This window comes from Struthio camelus, chromosome 3 (assembly GCF_040807025.1).
Source record: "Struthio camelus isolate bStrCam1 chromosome 3, bStrCam1.hap1, whole genome shotgun sequence".
NCBI lineage: Eukaryota > Metazoa > Chordata > Aves > Struthioniformes > Struthionidae > Struthio > Struthio camelus.
Genome location: NC_090944.1, coordinates 58572653 through 58593966, shown reverse-complemented (window position 1 = coordinate 58593966; position 21314 = coordinate 58572653). Strand labels below are relative to the sequence as shown.

Sequence of the window (21314 nt, the reverse complement as noted above, 5' to 3'; positions counted from 1 at the left end):
CCTCCGAGTCGTCCGACTCGCTGCGGCCAAAGAGCCGCTCGAGGCGGCCCCGCCGGGCCCGGGCCATGCCGGGCTGGGAGCCGCGGCGGGCGGCGGCGGTGACGGGCGGCGGCGGGGCCCGGCAGCAGCCCGGGCAGCGCGGCGCGCCCGGCGGCCTCCGAGGCTCCGCGGGCATGGACGGGGCGGTTGCCTCCCGCCTCGGTGTATATGCGTTTAATAAGACGATTCCTTCCCTCCCTTCCCACCGCCGGCCGCGTCGGTCCCTCCCCGCGGAGGAAGCAGCGCCGGGCCAGGCTCCCCCGCCGCTCGCACAGGAAGGGAGCGGCTCGCGTGCTCGCCGTGCCCAGGGTGCAAATTAGGAGCCCATTAGCTTGTTGTTGTTTTCTGCTAACCCTCAGGTGTGCCCGGGGCCCCGTGCCGCTTGTGCACGCCGCGCGAAGAGCCAGCGCGCCCGCCCGCAGCGGGACGGCGAGCGCCGCCGACGGCGGCAGCGGAGCCGCCGCGCCCGCGGGCCCCGGCCCGCCTCGGAGGTCGGGACGGCCGTCGGGGGGCTCGGAAAGACCTAACGGGACAGGTCGCGTCCCGTCCTGCGGCGACAGCCCCGACCTGGCGGTGCCGGCACCCCGCAGCGCCTGTAGCCATCTGCCCTCACATGACCCAGACCTGAGGTCTTCTACAGCTGTGCTTGCTGAGGGTGTTTTACAGTGAAGGACACCCTCCGTCCGGCCTCGTAATCTCACAGGCACACACTTGTCTCGTGTGACCAGTGTCTAAAGTTTCTCGGTTTTTTTTCATTTGTTTTGATCTTGCGTGTTACTGATTGGATACCGAGGTTATGATTCTCTGCAAAAAACTCTAAAATGAGACTATAGAAAATGTATTAAAAGTCTGTGTGCTGGGAAAACTTGAAATTCACTGTTAAGAAATGGCCATAATGAGCCTATAATCGATAAATACACTACCTAAATTGAGAGGGATATAAATTAATGCTGAGGTTTTTAGCGGACAGAGATAGGATGTGAAGACAAGGCATGGGAAGACAAAATACACAAGGGGTTTGGCTCAGCAGCTCAGCCCTACCTATACTAGTGTTTTACCCAAAGCAATTTGTAGACCGGTTTTAGGTCTGCAAATTCAGATTCAGTTATTTTCCTGAGTTATGTTTAATTTATTTGGCTAGTGATTAACTAAACAGACTAACCTACAAAGAAAGTGATTTTTCCCAAAATTAAAATAGGTGATGTTGCTATATAATACATGTGACAGGCATATGACAAAATTGGACACAACAGAAAAGGCAGAGGGTTGTGCCCTCAGGAAACACATAAGGATTGAAGAATTGTCCATTTCAATGGAGCAATTTATATAGGCACAAAGATCACAGATCGCACTTGAAGCAGGAAGGGACCTATGGGTTTGTCAAGTCCAACCCCCCTGCTCAAAGCGAGGTCAGCTAGAACAGGGTGCTCAGGAAAGTGTCCATCTGGGTTTTGAGTATCTCCTAGAATGGAGACAGACTTGATGACAGATAACGTGCTGTCCTTGGTGGATGGGTAGGAACAGAGTGGTAGATCCTGTTTCCTATATCTGGATAAGATTTTTGAGCACTGACTCAACACTAGAAGATCCTAATAGCTACCTCCCTCCTCTTAAAATAATTCTTTTTTCCATTTCCTTGACAAGAGATTCACAGCTGGCATAACCACGGCATTTTATGACGTTCTCCTGTGCACCACTGGACGAGCCAGATAAAAGTATTACTAAATATTCATACCACATTTCCATTTAGGCACCAGTTAGAATCAGAGTCCTATTGTGCCAAAGGGGTACATATTAAATGTGTTGATGAGCCATTTCAGCCAAAAAGCACCGAGGAGAAAAAAGTGTGGACCACTGTTGTCCCAATTTGTCCTCTCTGTTATGGTGCCCCAGTATACCTGCTCCACTAGGAGAGGGAAGAGTTAGGGTGATCTGCTCTGGTAGCCAGCCTGCAGACACGCATGTGCCGATCAGCCCACTAGCCGGGGGGCCCACAAGAGACAAAAAGATCTATATGGCCTGAAGACCTGTAGTGTAAATTGCAGAGCAAGGAAAAAGAGGAATGCAAAGCGTGCATCTCTTCAAAACATTTCAGATTTTTCAGAGTGACCTGCATCAACATTAGGCTCTTGTTGTTCCCACCCTAGAAATGTGCAGTTAAATATCTCTCTGGAGTGACAATTAAATATAACAAATAAGCCTGCAACATTAACTTTGAGATATCCAGCATTTGTGCTTCACTGCTAACGTAAACTAGAATATCCTAATACATGCAAATAGGTGAAGGGGATTTGGTTGATAATATTTGTTCAAGCTTTAGCCAAAATTAAGGTCTAGGTGTTAAATAAGGCAATATAAAAACAACACGTGATCTCAATCCAAACAGATTTGTGGAGGCTCAGTGCTTGTAGTCGTACTTGTTCCTAGGCTTATTTAGAAGATGTAGATCTTTTCTTTTAAGAAAGGCATTTTTAAGACCATTAGATAAACGCAGAAATTCATTAGAATTAGCCAGTCATTTAGGAAACTTTAAATGATGGTCAGGTTTATGTCAGCCGTCCTGACACATGTAACAGAACAAGTCAGTCTAGCTTTTATCTGAACCAAATGAGTTTTGCAACAGTTCGTAGCAATTCATATCATAGAAAAATGTTATGCAACAAATGATCCTTCTCCTGTTTGGTTTCATTCCAGCGTGATGAAAAAGAAGATGATTGGATGTTCCCAAATTTCTAGATTAGACTCGATCATTTTCAGTATTATCCACCTAGCTTGTCTGCACAGTATATGTGAGATTTACCAAAAAAAAAAAAAAGCATAATTATTTTGGAATTATGATGAGAATCATCAGACAACTGCAGACTCAAAAGCTCCAAAATTGTTACAGAAACTAAATAGCACCAAGGTGAGCACGATGTATTCAAATTGTTGTTCCTCCCTTTTTAATATATTTCAAAACAGAAACACTATTCTAACACAAAAGTGTTCCATTATGACACTATATTTGAGGAAAAACATTCTAGAGCTCATAAGCAAATTATAGGAAAAGCACCATTTTGTTTGTAAAGTATACATTTCAGGTACTACTAGGAACGGATTACCACCAGCTCTGTCACTAAATACTTTATCTTCTCCGCTAATACAGCAGAGGTTTGAAAATTTTTCCAAAATCAGTATATGAAAGCTTACATTTAAGATTCAGCTACTCCACTGTCAGAATATATGAAGAATGCCTTTGAATTCCCACATTGTGAAGCCAGTGATAAAAGAGCAATAAAGTATACAGGGGCCAGAATCCTGCCTGTGTCCCACATTAAACATGCAAGCCCCAAAGTGTGGTCCTGAAATCCCACATTCATTTGACATCTCACCTTAAGGGCACCTAAATTCCAGAGGTGCCTCCCTGTTTGTCTTGCAAGTGCCCCAGGTACCCAGGGATTCACCTCTTCACATGCCCAGAACTGCCTCAGCCTTGACAGGACTGTGAGTTTGGTGCGTGGTTCTTGCCTAAGTCTGACAAAGAGCTAAAAACAAGGTATTCCTTGGCCTAAAGCTCCACAGGGGCTCCCAGCGGTCAGCATAGTGAGGTCTTGTTCAACACACATTGTAAAATCAGGGTTGGTGCACAATGCAATGATGGCTGTTATTCTTTTCCAAGAGTTCGCTGCCTATTTAGCACTTGACGTAGAAATAGTGGCAGAAAGAGTGGCCTTCATTCGGGAATATCCTACTTCAGAAGGGAACATTCAACTTCACAGTCCTGTTAGCACTGGTGTTTTCTTTCTGACCCAACGTGGTTAGAGATTTAAGTGGCTACATGTAAAATGAAAGAGAGTGAGTCCTGCTCCGTGCCCTGAAAGAAAAGGCATAGTTATGTATCCCTAGTATTCTCAGACATGGCAGGATGTGGATGCTCGTTCCTGGTGAGTATAGACAGCATGGAATCAAAAATGTAAAATGCTACTGAATATAGTGACCGGAGAAAGCCAAGGCTAAGAACTAGAATAGCTCAGGAACATGCTAAGCCAGAACTGCAGAAGCCAAGAGACCCGTAAAACAAACAACAGGACAAAACTCATAAATGTCAGCAAGTCCACGTCACAGGGAAGGGAATTTGGGAAAATTGCTAGCAGAGATTGAATGAGACAAGGACTAGGGAATCTGGAATCAAAACCCTGGAATTACAGCTTCAACCAAGAAGTAAATTTGGGAGCGGAGAAAAATTTGTGGGATTGCTTTACGTGCCTGGTAGGTGGGGCAAAACACCAGTCAAGCTCCTCTGTTAGTCAACACTATTACGTGCCAGTTCCCATGACTTACTGTGGTCTGTCTGACGGCCGTGCGGCTGGGTGGCCTAGGTGGGCATGATGGTGAGCACTCCAGACTCTGGGTCTGATGCAGACAGAGCTACTGCCATCTCTGAGGGAAGTTCTGGAGTGGGGATGAATTCACATAACCTCATGCTCTGATTTTGTTGTTATTTGTACACACCGCGTGATGACATTAGGCAGGCCATCAGCTTTCTGTGCTGGTTGTTTTGGATCTCATTTTGAGGCATCTAGTACCTTTCATGCTCCAGCTTGTGGTCTTTGGCATTTAATTCCATCTGGGAGCCGGTGCCTCGGTTGTAATCATGCAATTCCCATCTCCAGGTGGCAGTTATTCATTAGATCTACCCCAAAATTCCTGTCGCTCTTGACAGGGTCAAGATTTCACCCATTATATTCATCCATTCTTCAGATAGTTTTGACTTCATTCATAATCCGGTTATTTACGGATAGTTCTGCTGAACCCACTGATACGCAAAGAAAAAATTTTATTCCTTAAAACGTGTAGTTGATAGCAGACAGGAACGGATAGACTTTGTAAAGCTAAATTAGCCTATTCAAATGGTTTCTTATTCCAGTTTGGTGCTATAAAATGCAAGTGGTTTATCAAGCCTTTTATTTGTATGCATATTCACATAGATGGAAAGCATCATACAGTGCCTTACTACCCATACACCTCTCACTAGCTACTCAAACAAGAGCACTGCTGCCCATCTTTGGGACTTTAAAGATACTTTTTCATTAGAATCCCAACCCCCAGGGAGAGGAAACAAAATAAATCAGCATGTAGTTCATGGAGTTGCATAGCTTCAGTGCTTACCCTTAAAAATGACCTACGAGGTGGACAAAGTCATGAGGTTTTTAAGCATAACACGGAGTTTCACAGTGCCATTCACAGAATCACAGAATCGTTTAGGTTGGAAGGGACCTCTGGAGATCATCTAGTCCAACCTCCCTGCTCAAGCAGGGTCCTCTACAGCATATTGCCCAGGATCACATCCAGACGGGTTCTGAATATCTCCAGCGAAGGAGACTCCACTACTTCTCTGGGCAACCTGTGCCAGTGCTCTGTCACCCTCACAGTGAAGAATTCTCTCCTCATGTTCAGATGGAACTGCCTGTGGTTCAGTTTCTGCCCGTTGCCTCTTGTCCTGTTTCTCACTGGTGCCCAGCAGAGTCTGGCCCCATCCTCTTGACACTCCCCCTTCAGATACTTGTACACGTTGATGAGATCGCCTCTCAGTCTTCTCTTCTCCAGGCTGAACAGGACCAGCTCTTGCAGTCTTTCTTCCTAGGAGAGGTGCTCCAGCCCTCTAATCATCTTGGTAGCCTTCCGCTGGACTCTCTCCAGGAATGCCATGTCTCTCTTGTACTGGGGAGCCCAGAACTGGACACAGTACTCCAGGGGAGGCCTCCCCAGGGCTGAGTAGAGGCACAGGATCACCTCCCTCCACCTGCTGGCAACACTCTGCCTAATGCACCCCAGCATACCATTGGCCTTCTTGGCCGCAAGGGCACATTGCTGCCTCATGCTTAACTGGCTGTTCACCACGACACCCAGGCCCTTCTCTGCAGAGCTACTTTCCCCCAGCCTGGACTGGTGCATGGGGTTATTCCTCCCCAGGGGCAGGACCCCGCACTTGCCTTTGCTGAACTTCAGGAGGTTCCTCTCCGCCCAGCTCTCCAGCCTGTCCAGGTCCCTCTCAATGGCAGCACAGTCTTCTGGTGTGTCAGCCACTCCTCCCAGTTTAGTATCATCAGCATTCACAGCCATCCTGATTTTTTAATGTAGAAGTTAGCTACTTTTGCATTAATTACTACCACCACATAACACTGCATCATGATCCTAACAGTGAGAGTACTCTATTTGATTTTAATGTAAACTAGGTGCAGCCCATGGGTCCAGGCAGGTAGCCAAATAGGTTTCAGTTATGCAATGTTCGGGAGTTCCCAGTACAGTACATTATTTTTGTTCTTGCTAATACAAACTTGGTATTAGTTTTCCTTCCTTCTCCAATCAGTTCACAGAAAAAAATGTCCCACAAAAACGTTTCTTGCAGCAGTTTCCTTCTGTGCCACCTGCGAGGTACTTCTCTCATTCTGTTAATGATGATCCAATGCTATATTCCTCTTACTGATAACTACATTTCATTGAAGTGTAGAGCGTCAGTATGAAACAAAGAGGACATATATTTCCTACTTCAGTCTCACTCTTGAGTATTCAAGTAGTGTGTTCTTCTGGCCCCCCTCGTAAAGGATTAATTTGTCCTCTCTACATTTTTCAGCTCCCCCTTTCTTCAAGCTTTCACTCTTTTGACTGCCAGTTTGCATAAAGAGTTTACATAAAGATTCTGTGCCTGGTCTCAGGCTGCACACTCAAATCTGTGAAATACTATCTAATCATATGCTGTGTTTTTCAGACGAGCCCCCTAAATATCAGCATTGATTTGCTATGGTATTTGTTTGGTATCTGAGATTTTTCAATAAAGTCTTTCCTTCCTGAAACTATAATGGAGAAAGATTAAATAGTTATAAGGAAATAAACTCTATAACTAGACTGAAACAAATGCTGTGGATGTTATTCAGAGGAAAGAACACTTCACATTGTGCTAAACTGTATATTTATTTCTCACCTTAGTGATTATATACACTGGTAGAAACAAAATGGGAGCTGGGAGATGCTGCTTCTCAAGGGAGCAGGATGCCACTGATTGGCAGTGTTTTGTTGATCCTGGCTCCCCTCTAGTTTGATTGAAAAACAAAAAAGTTAATTGTACTGTTCTGTTTGGCTTTCTAAGTACTGGTGCTGTAGTCACGTAATTTAAAGATACACTACTAAGACCATAAATCAATTCAATTAGAAAATACCAAAATTAACATAAGAACGAGGCATTAAGAGTATAATATTGGCAAACTGTTAATTCAGTGCCTAATATCAAGATGTGCTCATGTTTTCCTGAGCAGATATAGCTTTGCTGAAATGTATCAATTTCCAGATTATTATTTTATGGTTTTGTTTCTCATCTTCCATTATATTTTTTCACTAATTAGTGTTTATACTACTGCTACATTATTATGGCTGTCCAAAAGCTAGGCTATAACCTGTGTTGTTATTTTGCGTCCTGATTTCAATATTTAAAAGACTTTCTAGGGTGGCTGGTTTCTAAATTCATTTCAACCTAGAAAATAGTTTTTAATTTAAGTTTGACTAAACCAAGAATGTTGTTTTATCATTTTTTCATCATATTTTTATAGAAATCTACCAAGCAGCATGACTTGAGTTAGAATATGACATTCCTCTTTTATTTTCTAAGAAGTGAGGCAGAAGCTACCATGAAATTTTTTAATTTTTTAATTTGAATTGCTTGTACATAGATTCCAAGTACTTTATTAGTAGCACTGGAAATTAAAAACCTAACTATTGGTTATTAATTTTTATTTATTCTGACTAATAGATGAGCTGGGAAATGTATCAGCATGCAGGAAGGTAGGCCTCTGTCTTCAGTAATTTACAGTCTAAAAACAAAATGCTAATGACTGAAGCGTAAGCACAGCTGATTAAATTGTTAAGGGATATGAGTGTTCTATGACAAATCCAAGAGCTATCCAGTCCTCTGTAACCTAGTTAGGTGCTGCAGAATCTGCAATTAAATAGTAAGCAGACCAGACAGTTTTTAAAAGTGTAACTGTTCCTATATATCTGCAGGTAATACAGGAAAATGTCTAGGGAATTGAAACTGTCTTTCTGTTCATAGCTATGTTTACCGTTCACTTCTTCCTCCTCTTTCTCGGACATTGAAAAGCTCTTTCATCTGTGTGGCATCAATCAGCCATCATCTCTGTACTCTTCTCAGAACAATCTAAATCTTGCATTCTCCCATTAAAAGTTATCAAAAAGAGAATGCGTTGGAACAGCTTGATGAAGCAAACCGGTTATCGGTAGTCTCAGGGAGTAGAAGTATGAAGTGGCAGAGCTGTTTGTCAGCATTTGCTTTTCCCATGATCATCAGTTGTGATCCCAGAGAATAAGGACTTAATATTTAAATCAGGCGTAGAGAGTGACTGTGAGAATGCAGATCAGTGAAGTTCTACTGTCGATAAACAGTAATTAGGGAGTTACCTACTACCTGATCTACAAAAAAGTAGATGAAGGAGAATGAGTAAGCTGAATTTTATTCGGACTTTACAACCATGCCCTTCCCAGTAGCTTAGCAAGGAAACTAGATGGTAATGGATTGCAAGAAAAAAGTTCTGAAACAGAACAACAGAAAGAGTAACAATAATTGCTCAATAATCAATGTGAAGTCAAATAAAAAATGGGGTTACTCAAACATCTCTAATAACATTGCTCTTATTTAAAATATTGATTGATGAGCTGCAATAAGTAGCAAGACTGTAAAATTTACAGGGGACAGAAAATTATGGGGGTTAGTTAAAATCAGAAAAGGTCATGGAAAGGAATTCCAATAGAAATCCCAACTGGGCTGGAACGAACACCATAAAGAAGAAATAATGAGTAACAGAGGTTGGGGCTCCCTTCTCTGGGGGCCAGACCTGCTGTCTCAGGAAGCCGGCTGTTTGCCCTGAGCCCAGGCGTGGGATCCTGCAGAAGGCTTGCTGAGGCCCTTGGACTAATACCTATTACTATTCACCACTGTGGGCACAAGTGTTGCTGCCAAAAGAGACCTTGAGCAGATAGAAGATGCTGTGCTCTAGGGGTTGTGGTGAAGGGGCTAAGGTGGTGGTTGTTTTTATCAATCCTACCAGTCAAGGAGATAGGCTCAGTAGGAGAGGGTGCATCCCGCCGATCAAAACCTGGCTGTGTGACTGGTGTTACAGGCAGAGGCTTTAGCTTCTAGGGCGACGGATCATCTTCTGGGAACAAGGACTGCTGGGGAGTGACGACATCCACATAATAAAGAGAGGTAAGAGCATCTTTTCAACAGGCTTAGTAATCTACTGAGAAAGGCTTTAAAGCAGGTTCTTTGGGGATGAAGATCAAAGCTTAAAGAGAAGTGAAGTAACAGGTTGAGTTTAAGATCCTAAGGAAGCAAGAACAGTGCAAAGCAGATTAAAGACCCTGGACTCCAGGAGAGTGGACTTCAGCTTGGTCAGGGAATTGGTAGGCAGGAATTCCTGGGGAGACAGCCTTGAAAGGAAAAGGAGCCCACTAGAGCTGATCTTCAAAGACAACATCCTTGAAGCACAAGAATGGTCCATTCTGATGTAGGGGCAGATATGGCAGCAGGCCAGGCTGGCTGAGGAGGGAACTTCAAGCTGAGTTCAAGCACAGAAAGGAAGTATACCCAGGGAAGAATATAGCGGCATCACCCAGGCATGCAAGGGTGGAATTAAGAAAGCCACGCTTGGCTGGAGTCGAAATCACAGGGAATGTGAAGGGCAACAAGAAGGGCTTCTTCAGGTACAGCAGCCTGAAAAGATGAGGGAAAATGTAAGCTGACTGCTAAACAGGGGAGGCAACCTGGTCAGAAAGGACCTACTGACAAACTACACGGAAAAAGCTAAGGTACTTAATGCCTTCTCTGTTTTGTTCTTCACTGGTATGGCCAGGAGTCTGTGCCTAGTATCAGATTTGGGGGAGAGAGGGACTACCCACAATGTAGGAGGATCAAGTTAGGGAGAGTATAAGTAATTATTCACATACACAAGTCAATGGGACCAGATGAGATGCATCCATCAGTCATTGTAAGGCTCCTCTCTATCTTCCTTGAAAGGCTGTGGCAACTGAGGGAGGTCCCCAGTTACTAATAAAGGGCAAATATTACATCCATATTTTAAAAAGTCAAGAAAGTCAGCCTCAGCTCAGCTCCTGGGAAAATTACGGAGCAAGTCCTCTCCATTCCAGGCACATGAAGGATAAAGGATGACTGGAATCACCCAACACACATTTACCAAGGTCAAATCAGGCTTGATCAACCTGACAGCCTTCTATGATGAAACGGCTGGCTCTGTAGGTGAAGGGAGAATGGTATATGTAGTCCACCTGAACTTCAACAGACTTTCGACACAGTCTTTCATAGTATACTGATAAGCAGACTGAGGAGATATGGACTGGATGGGTAGACTGCAAGGTGGGTGAAAAACCGGCTGGACTGCTGGGCTCAAAGGGTAGTGGTTAATGGTTCAAAGTCTAACTGGAGGCAGGCTAGTGGTGGCACTCCTCCAGCGTCAGTACTAGAGCCAGTACTATTTAACATCTTTATCATCAACCTGGACAATAGGGTGGAATGCACACTTGGTAAGTTTTTGGACAATACCAAATGGGGGGAGTGGTTGACATGCTGGAGGGCCGGGCTGCCATTCAAAGGGATCTCAACAAAGTGTGCAAGGGCGCCAGCAGAAAAATCATGGAGTTCAACAAAGACAGATGCAAACTCGTGCACCTGGGACAGAGTAACTCTACACAGCTGAGGACCGACTGGCTACAGGGACCTGGATGTCAGCATGCCGAATATGGGTCAGCGGTGCATCCCTGTATCAGCAAAGGCCAAGCACGTACTGGGCTGCAGTAGGCAGAGTACAGGCAGCAGGTCGAGGGAGGTGATCCTTCCCCTCTACTCAGCACTGGTGAGACCACACCTGGAGTGCTGGCTCCAGTGCTGGGCCCTTAGTACAAAGGAGATGTTGACAAACTGGATAGAGTCTGTTGGAGACCGCTAAGATGGTTGGTTGGTTTGGGCAGGAGCACATGATGTCATTCGTTAACACACTGCTGATATAGACTGTTATAATTATTTATTACATGTTTTACTGAGCAGCTGAGAAGATAAATGGAAAGACTGTTTAACGACTAATCAAAAAAGGTAAACATTTCTAGGAGGTAGAAGGAAAGTCTGAATCAAATAGCTATGACTATAGAAAAATGTTTCAGCAGTGTTGCTTAAATCTTTAGTCCAAATAAGATATTCTTGTTTAGGATGATCTTTCAGAGAGACTGTGGCTAGATACTGTATATGGGAGTGGACAGTAAATGTGACTGATTACTGCTCCATATACTTATGTGCATGTCCTCAATAACAGCATTTCTTTCACTCCTTGATAGATCTATTTTCTCCCTTGTTCTGCTTACTGATACGGATTTTGCTTCATTCTAAATTTCTTGCAGAAACTAATCTGTAATATCCTGCATAGAATTTCTCTGCTGCTTTTTCTAACAGCTCAGAGCAATGCAGGATATCTACTACATTTGGTCATTATGATATTTGTGCTACCTGTGTTTCAAGAAAAGTCCTGTGAATCTTAATACCAAGAAGTAAACAAATAAAACTGACAAAATTACCTGGAAAAAAAAAAAACCCTGCAGTGCTGGACTGGGCTTCTTAAACTTGAACGAGAAATAAACTATAGTTACTGTCTATTCTCATATTCCATACATTTTCTGTCTCCTCAAATACAGTATATCCTGTCTTGGACACCTTAGAACTTTCATCTTCCCAGATCTTCACTCATGACTCTACTGCCTGTGGAATCTGATAGACTTTAGGACTTTTACTGTTTTCCCCATCATCACTAACATTCATCCTTCTGTTTTGTATGCATTGTATGTTCACTTTTTTTCCTGAGAAATCAGTGATTGAACAACTAGCTCATAAAACAAATGTTGCGTAAATATAACAAAAACAGAAGAACTTGCATTCAATATTGATTTTAAATTCACTAAAAAATTTTGAAATATAAATGTCTTTACATACATCCTTAATACAGAGACAAAGATAAATTCGAGCTTCAGAACTGGAGTCTGTATTGCACTGTATTATTGTGAAACTATCATAATGAATTTGAAATAATTGAGAAAAATTCTTTCCCTGGGTAAAACCACTAAATATGTTCCAGTCATACCACAACAACAATTCTGCCTGGAACAGAGAAATCATGACTTTTACTATAAACCAGGAGTACTTCCTTTCAGAAAGCTAAAAAAGAAACACGGCTTTAGGCAGTTGTGGTCAGATGTAGTATAGACACATATAATGGGACAGGCCCACCAGGGGTATAAAATGACTATAGTGGAGCCATGGTGACTTGTATCAGCAGGGAATTTGGCCTACTGTACCTATACCACACTTTGCACCGTGTTATCCCTGAACCCATATGATATTTGATACTTTACTGCTATACCATGTCAAGTTTCATAAATTAGCTGATAGCCTAGACTGTAACAAATGCCTGTGAATGACAGTGTCTAACTCAGATGTTTGAAATTATGCAGCATAACAAAGAAAAGGAATGAAATCCTTTCTGAAAGGCGTTATAAGCTATACAGTAAATAATCTTCTTACCAAGGTATGTAAGATTACTTGTTGATAAACAGCAGTTAGTACTAGTCTCAGCGTTGGGAATTCTTAAGTCCTAAGTGACATACAAGATGCTTGATGTCTTTATTGTAGTTAGGACTATGTTACCTATTACCTACTATCTCAGAAGCTGGCATTTCAGTAATATCAGCAGGAGGTTTCCGTAAAGATTAATGGTGAAACATCTTGCCTAAAAAACAACCAACAAGCTTGTTCAAATAGCCAGATAGCATGGGATGATTATATTAGCTTAATTATATTTTTGTTTTACTTTCTGGACATGCTCTGATTCAGCACTATGATAGTGGTGATCCTGCAACACAAATGCCTAAATTTATATATGTAACATAGATGGGACTAATCCTGTCACAGACCAAGATGGCTCTGGGAAAAGCCATTAATCTTTCTTTTTTTCCGTTTTCCTAACAACAAAATAGGAATCATTGTCCTAATACCTTTTGGAAGCCATAAACTCCTCTCTGACAATAGTGACTCCTTGACAAAATAAGTATTATTTGGCTGACAAGCAGAAGGGTGAACATCAAGTTCAGTGTATAAATGCCTGTTGGCAGTATTAATATATTAAAAAAGAAAGCTTCAGATCTGATTTATGCTAATAGGGAACATCCACGCACTTGTATTTTTAAAACTTTTAAAATATATTTCCTACCTCCTCACTAAGATCAAGATGTCTTCATGGGGCCACTACAAAGTAACAAACATTTAGGAGAAATTTTGTTCAAAGTAAATAGTAAGCAGCAGACTTAGAACTAAGCGTTTCTAAAGTCCAATCACTTGTTTTATCAATAAAATATCATTCTCATCATTGGAAATAAGAATTATGAATTTTAATTTAGAATTAAAACAGGAAATGGGTGAATTAAAACACAGTTAACTATTATGAGGTAAATCCAAGAGAGCTATCAACACACTTCAATTATTTAGACAAGAATGAGTTTAAAAACAGCCTAGAATATTTCAAAACCTATTCGCCCGTCATAGAAGACAAACACAAAACTATATTAGTAGAACATGAAAGGAGAAATACATATAGGTAAGGAAAAATTTTCACTTCCACAAACATATAAAATGAAATTATATACGGAAAACACTATGTGCCATCAGACACGGTACCTGTATCTTGTAGTATTTCCAGATAGGTGTTGGATGCGTGAATTAGCTTCTCATGTAATTAATCAGCTTAGTTCCTCATTATGAGTTGGCAACAAAAAACAATTAAGCTAGATATAAATAGAAATTTTATGAGTTTCATTTGACTCTTACTCACTCTTGCACATTAAAAGGCGTACATTAATGATTCGCACAACATGGTTTTGTTTATATTCTCAAAAGACAATAATTAAGAGATGAAAAAATAATTGCTTTCTATTGATAACTGTTAGGGAAATGAAGGGAAAAGATTAATAGGGATTGCTGACCAGTGCCTAATAAAGCAACCCTGGAAAAAAGTACAATTTCACTCATTTATGTGAGTTTTGTCACTGATTTAATGGAGTCAGGATTTTACCTAACAAGGAGCCTGGCCTGAATAAAAGGAATTTTTGTCCACTTGCCAGGGTTTTTTTTTAATATGTAGGAAGGATCCTCACTTTGTTTTTGTAGGTGCCATAAAATATCAGTTCTCTAAAAGAGGCATTAAATTTGTTCCACGTGATTGAAGCAATGAATATCAGTTACAGCAAAATATACAGGGAAATATCATTCCATCGTTTATTTCAGGAACTTTCCAGAAACCAGATGGCTTACTTGCCTTCGCTAACACGGTCTAATTTTGTAGATAGCCCTACTTTGAGCAGGGATGTTGGTCCAAAGCTCAGGAAGGGACTCCAAAGGTCCCTTCCAGCCTAAATTATGCTGTGATTCTGTTGGCAGATGGTCATCTCCCCTACCATCACACAGCAATGTAACTGCCCACAAATATGTATAGCATCTCTTCCATTTTTCATATTTCTGTTAGAATTAATCCATCTTCAATTATAATCTTGTTCTTTACAAGCATCTTTACATTCCATATGTAGTGACCAACAGGTGTTTTGATCCAGGTGCCATACGCACTGTGAGTTGTCTGATGTAAATGCTTAATCTGTTTGGTAATTGTCATTAGTAATCTACACAATGCTGATTACACAGCGTATATGGCCAATGGCACGCTTCAAGAGCTGTAGCAGTAACGGCTAAGTAAGATCTCAGCAGACAATCACAAGGAGTGGAGAGAATGGATCACATACCAAGTACATATACGTTATCAATAATATCGATAGTAGTAGTGCTGGCAAACTTATTTCTGCTCACGACAAAAAAAAAAAAAGTGGGAGCTGTTGTGCCAGTGCATGTTCCTGGGCCATGTTCTTCTCAGTACCTGTTGGTATTAGCTTTAATGGTCTTGCTGCAATGATCAGTAAAGCACTTCAGCACTACTAATAAAAACTTTTCTTACTGATGAACTCTGACGACTGGTAGGACAAATGGACAAAGAATAAACGTGTGGTTCTTCTTGACTTCCTGTAGGGAAATCCGTATAGGCAAAGCTCTCGGAAGGTCAGAAAATCTTATAACCAAGGGAACATACATATTTTGCAGTGGCACTAGCACCTCACAGCAGCTCCACTGGTCAGTGCATCCTCATCAAACTGGTTTCAATGGACCACTAACAGCAAGAGGGATAAACCTTGCAGACCTAAAGGGATCTACCTTGCAGATATCCATAGAGAAGCCTATAGCAATGACCAATGTTTGTGAGATGCCTTTGTAATTCTGGGATCAGTTCTGCACAGATCTTTGTGGAAGCGGTCTTCTGCATTGAGAAGTTTCTGCCCAGCTCTAGAGGACAACATTTCCACACTGCCTATGTTGGCGTAACTACTCTGGGCGCATTGGGAATATGCTCTTAGAAAGGGGAGGGATTCCCCTTCCCTTTTGCCACCCTAGTTTTAGCATGCCACTCAGGGGTGCTGCCCAATAGGCATGCCCAGGGCAAGAGAGACTTGCCTGCAATTAGAAGTGTGAGGGAATCTCCAACAGAATTTTTCGCTACTGCTAGCAGGCAGCTGCTTTTGTAACTGGTCACTTAAGAGGCTAAAGCCCTGGCAATAAGGCTGGTACTATGCCCCCCCTTTCCCTGTGATCTGGAGTAGTCCATACCAAACATGAAATTTACTCCAGGTTTATACTTTGAGTTGCCCTGGGGCCGGTCATGGGTCCAAGACCTGGGGGTCACAAGAAGCCTTGGAGAACTGATATGAAAAGTTTGATTGTGTATGTCCCAAATCGTAGAAGGCTAGAAACGGTTTATACCTAAAGTTTTTCCTTGTAGGGTGTTAAAGAAAAAACGAATTTTTCTAATCATTTATACTTAGGCTTACATTCAGCATATCATGTTTATCAAGATCAGGCTATCATGCCAAGTCTGCTTAACCTGGAAAAAAAAAGTTCTTCAGACTTCTCCTTTAAGATTAGAGCTAAAAATACTCCCCAAACCATAGGGCTGAATCAGCAACGTACGCGCTCATGGAAAGGCCAGTTCTTGGCCAAAACCTCACAAAACGTTCACAGTTAATTGCACTTCTCGGTTCCTTATCTTTGGGGCATCTGCAGCAGCAGCGGCGGCCACGCCGTGACATCTGGTGGCTGCAGGCCAGTATGGCAAGAGCATCGCACCGCTGCAGCCCTACCACGCGAGAACGGCCGTGCGAGGGCTCCCGGTCCTATCACGCCTAACATCGGCACCCCCCCACCCCACTTCGCGCCCGGGGCTCGGCCCCGCCAGCCCGGCCCTCTTTCGTGCTGGGCCCCGGTCTCCGGCGCCGCCATCGCCCCCGCCCCGCGGAGGGGAGCGCCCCTCTCCCGGCAGGGCCTGAACCCGGCGCTGTTGCTAGGCAACGCCGGGGGCCACCCAACCAGGTGCCGGGTTGCCCCTCGGGCCCCGCCCCCAGCCTCGTTCCCGCACGGAGGCGTCAGGCTCGCCCCGCTCGACTCCCCCGTGAGGCTACTTCGCCGGACGGCTCTGCCCGTCGTCATCCCTCCGCCCCGCTCGCTGCCGCTTCCGGGTTCCGGCGCCGCTTAGAGGCGGGGCGAAAGCTTGACTTCCCTCCCTTCCGCCGAGAGCCGGGCGGAAGTGGGGCCGGCTCGTGCGACGGGGCGCCGGTGAAGCCGCGCGGTGGAAGGCGCAGGCGCAGGCGGGCGGGGCCGCGTCGGGGGCGGGGCCGGGGCGGGGCAGGGCCGCGCCGCGCCGTGCCTCAGTTCCTGCCTGGCGACCGCACGTCCCGCCGCGCGGGAGGGTGGCGCGGGGCGGCGTCGCAGGTAACGGCCGCCGCCGCGGCCCGGCGGGGGCTGCCGGAGCCGGGTCTCGTCCGTCGGGCGCCGCTCGGTGCCGGCGGGGCGGGGCCGTTGCGGCCCCTCCTTCTTCTTCCCCTCTCACCCTCCGGCCTGGCGGTTGCCCGGGAGAGCACGCCGGGGGCCGGGGCGGCCGGTCGGTCTCCGCCGTGCTGCTGACTCACCTCCCCGGTGGTGGCGGCGGCGGCGGCGGGGGACGCGCTCGCCCCGCGGGCCCTGCTGCTGCGTGTCGTCCTGCTGCTTTGGGGCCGCTGGCTCGGCTGGGTGCAGGCGTGCCCGGGGCTGCTCACCCACGTTTCGGTGAGGGCCGGGGGGCACCTAGGAGCTGCGGAGTGAGTGGAGGCCGTTGTAAGGAGGAAAAAAAGAACAGGCCTTTTCGCCTCTGTGGGCAGGGCATGGTGCAGGCTTAGAAAATGCTTATTTATTTGTCGTCTGCTCTGTATTTCTAGTTAAAAGCACGTTAGCTTGAAGGCCTTTCTGTCCAACTCGCCCCTGCTTTGCTGTAGAATTTAATGCATTTAACATCTTGGTAATATGATTTGGTTTCAGTGTTATTGTTGACTATGCTTGCATAATGTAGTTATGAGCGAAATCTGTAGCTTGCTACGTTTTATTTGCAATAGCGCTGACTTTTTTTTTTTGGGGGGGGAATGGGGTTATAGTTCTAGTTGAAGAAACACACGGATCTACATGTGCTTCACTATCCATTGGAAGAATGACAGATGACAAAGACGTACTTCGAGATGTGTGGTTTGGACGAATACCAACCTGTTTCACTTTGTATCAGGATGAGATAACTGAAAGAGAAGCTGAACCTTACTATGTAAGTATAATGAAGGTAGCAATGGATAGTCCAATCCCATTGTTATGTTTATTTTCTGTCTGCTCATCATGGACATTACTACTTGCCATGCAAACACCTTTTATTTCTTTTTAATTCCTGCTACGTTCTGGAAGTAAACCCTTCTGATGATGCTATATGATTTATCTTTCTTTATAGCAGGTTCAAAACTTATGACTTGACCTCACTGGTGAAAGAAATTTATCACAGATAATGAAGTTCTTAAAAGTCTATGAAATAGTCAAGATGTGATTAGGTAAAAGAGGAAGACTGCATATACACATAGTGAGCTTTGTGTTCTTGGATGTTGGCAGGGCGAGAGAAGAGAGAACTCATGTTACCTAACTAGAGAGGTAGCTTCAGTTTGGGCTTTGTACAGTCTTAAACACTAAAATCAGTCACCCATGAGACCCAGTATTTGCTATGAATTTGTGTGTTTCTGCTCATGGACTTGTTCGTTTTCTTTTCTTTAAATGTGAGCAGCCATGGAAGATCTAGTTCAGGTGTAGAATAAACAGGTAGAATGTCTTACCAATGCAGTGCCTGGACTTGGCTGGTAGTTGATGATACGAATAAGGTTGATGGATGTATTTGAATTGTAGTCTGGAAGTGCCTTCTGTATTGAATGCCCTGAATGTTTAGTTATAGTATGCTTCAACAGTTTTCATCCTTTGAGTGTTCTATAGACATCTGGAGATTGTGAGTTAGTTCAGTGAAGCTTAAATTTGAAATGTAGCAAGTATGTGGGAAGAAAAACCCTATAGTATCAGTTTTTAAATCATTCTGAAATCCTTAAATCTTGTCGTATTCATTCTGCTTTTTTTAAGAAAAATTATTGGTTAGGAATTTTTTTTTCTGTGTTTAATCATAGCTTTATATCATCAGCTTCTATTTACATCTATGTTCAGTGGGTTTTTGGAGCCTAATAAGGCATTACTGCTTTTTGTTCATTGATTGCAGTGTTCATCTCTCTGTGTTTCAGTCACACACTAGTGAAACAGAAGTATTTCATGCAGTTTATCTACTGCCAAAAGTATATCAACTATCTAGAAGTCTAGCTTAAGAAAGAGTATAGATACTATTGTAGTTAGAGTTACATAAACATTATAAGTTTTGAGTATAGAGACATTGAGTATAGAGAGTATTGGTCTGTTTAAAATTACCAACATGGAAACCCTACAGCCACATAATCTTAGGGGTGTGGCCAAGTTCCTGAGTCAAGGAAGTAATTTTAACCTGAAAGAGTTTCACTCACTCACTCTGCATAAAGCATGCACAAAGATTCTTAAGGTTTAAGTCTCTATTTCTGCAAAATCTGGCTATTCATAAGTCATAAATTTCAAATTTTAGGTTCTCCTTTTTTCAGGTCAAATTGGAGCTAGTAATTTCTCTCCATCTGTGGTGGTAGAAAACTGAATAGCAATCAGTTTTGATTGTTATCAGTGGCACGGTCTAGTTGGAGGCCTGTAGCTAGCGATGTCCTCCTGCAGTTAATACCGGGTCTAGCATTGTTTGATTTAGTCATCTGTGACCTGCATGAAGGGACAGAGTGCACCCTCAGCAAGTTTGCTGATGATACTAAACTGGGAGGAGTGGCTGACACACCAGAAGACTGTGCTGCCATTGAGAGGGACCTGGACAGGCTGGAGAGCTGGGCGGAGAGGAACCTCCTGAAGTTCAGCAAAGGCAAGTGCGGGGTCCTGCCCCTGGGGAGGAATAACTCCATGCAGCAGTCCAGGCTGGGGGTTGACCTGCTGGAAAGTAGCTCTGCAGAGAAGGGCCTGGGTGTCGTGGTGAACAGCCAGTTAAGCATGAGGCAGCAATGTGCCCTTGCGGCCAAGAAGGCCAATGGGATCCTGGGGTGCATTAGGCAGAGTGTTGCCAGCAGGTGGAGGGAGGTGATCCTGCCCCTCTACTCAGCCCTGGGGAGGCCTCCCCTGGAGTACTGTGTCCAGTGCTGGGCTCCCCAGTGCAAGAGAGACATGGCATTCCTGGAGAGAGTCCAGCGGAAGGCTACCAAGATGATTAGAGGGCTGGAGCACCTCTCCTAGGAAGAAAGACTGCAAGAGCTGGTCCTGTTCAGCCTGGAGAAGAGAAGACTGAGAGGGGATCTCATCAACGTGTACAAGTATCTGAAGGGGGAGTGTCAAGAGGATGAGGCCAGCCTCTTTGTGGTGCCCAGCAACAGGACAAGAGGCAACGGGCAGAAACTGAACCACAGGCAGTTCCATCTGAACCTGAGAAAAAACTTCTTCACTGTGAGGGTGACAGAGCATTGGAACAGGTTGTCCAGAGAGGTAGGGGAGTCTCCTTCGCTGGAGATATTCAAAACCCGTCTGGATGTGATCCTGGGCAATGTGCTCTAGAGGACCCTGGTTGAGCAAGGAGGTTGGACTAGATGATCTCCAGAGGTCCCTTCCAACCTCAACCATTCTGTGAGTCTATGAATCAAGATTTTAAATTGTGGTTTAGTTCTCATGGTTTTAGAGCACAACTACATTAATGTTTTAGTTCAGATCTGGAGCGTGTGTGGTGTGTGGTTTTTTTTCTTTTTTGAAGCAAATCTTCCAGTCTTTTCCAGTTACTGTGCCCAGGTTTGCATCATACAGTAGTCTCAAAGCCTGCAAACTCTGTCACTTTCAGATGAAGTCTGAGTAGATGATATGCTTTGGGACTGAACTTAATGCACTTCAGCTGCTAACAAGCATTCACTCTATGGGATCAGACTAGAGCTGAAATCAAGTTATCCCCCTCCCTAAGCATATGTATTGGAGATTCCCAGTCCTTGACAGCAAATATTCTACTTTACACATCTTGTCCTATCGCTCTTCAGTGCTTGCTAATGTAGATGAAACTTTTGTTTCCCAGCCCACTTTCCACAAGTGGGAAGGCTGAATGGGAAGGAAATACTGCGACCTCTGTATTAAGGAAAAGAAAGCTTCTGCTCTGAGGAACCCGTTTTATGAAGACAGAGGAGGACATAGATGGTTGGGGAGGGGGCTAGGGGGAGAACAATAACAAAAACTTATAGAATGAATTTCAGTTTGTTGTGAGTGGTATGTCAGGTTACCCCTGTCTGGTAGATACATTAGCACAGCGTAGGAGTGATAGGTGTGTATAACACAATACAGCATTGCATAGGTATAATAGAGCTCACTTAAAGTGATCTTACTTGTGTTTTTTGAAAGAGCAGTGACATCAGGACTAAGCAGCTGAGGTAAAGCATTGTATTGTTTGTTTGCTACTGTAGTCAGGCCAGCTAGGTCCCTGCAGAGTGTTACACTGGAAATGGATACATGCCAGCTTCTCTGTGGTGTTTCCTACAGATACTTGTGTTTGGAGTAGAACTGTAAATAGGAACTTCTAGATTGAGCTGCCTTCGTTGCTTAACCATCTACTTTTTTTTGTAGTCCTAAAATTGTTATGACTTTAATTAAA

The 21314-nt window shown here is 44.0% G+C and overlaps 1 protein-coding gene across 6 annotated transcripts in view; it reads left to right on the top strand.

The window, feature by feature from the left end:
• The first annotated feature begins 16891 nt into the window (after positions 1-16891).
• Positions 16892-21314, top strand: part of ATG5 (autophagy related 5) — a 119215-nt gene continuing 114792 nt past the window's right edge. For 2 of the 6 annotated variants that reach the window (XM_068937933.1, XM_068937934.1), the window contains exons 1-2: positions 16902-17002; positions 17698-17858. In XM_068937933.1, coding sequence (XP_068794034.1) covers positions 17751-17858 — 108 coding nt within the window. In that variant the 5' untranslated portion in view covers positions 16902-17002; positions 17698-17750. Of the gene's footprint in view, positions 17336-17697; positions 17859-19308; positions 19563-20063; positions 20174-21314 lie in introns of those variants that run through there. The other 4 variants (XM_068937931.1, XM_009676913.2, XM_068937935.1 and 1 more) reach the window with 4 other exon arrangements.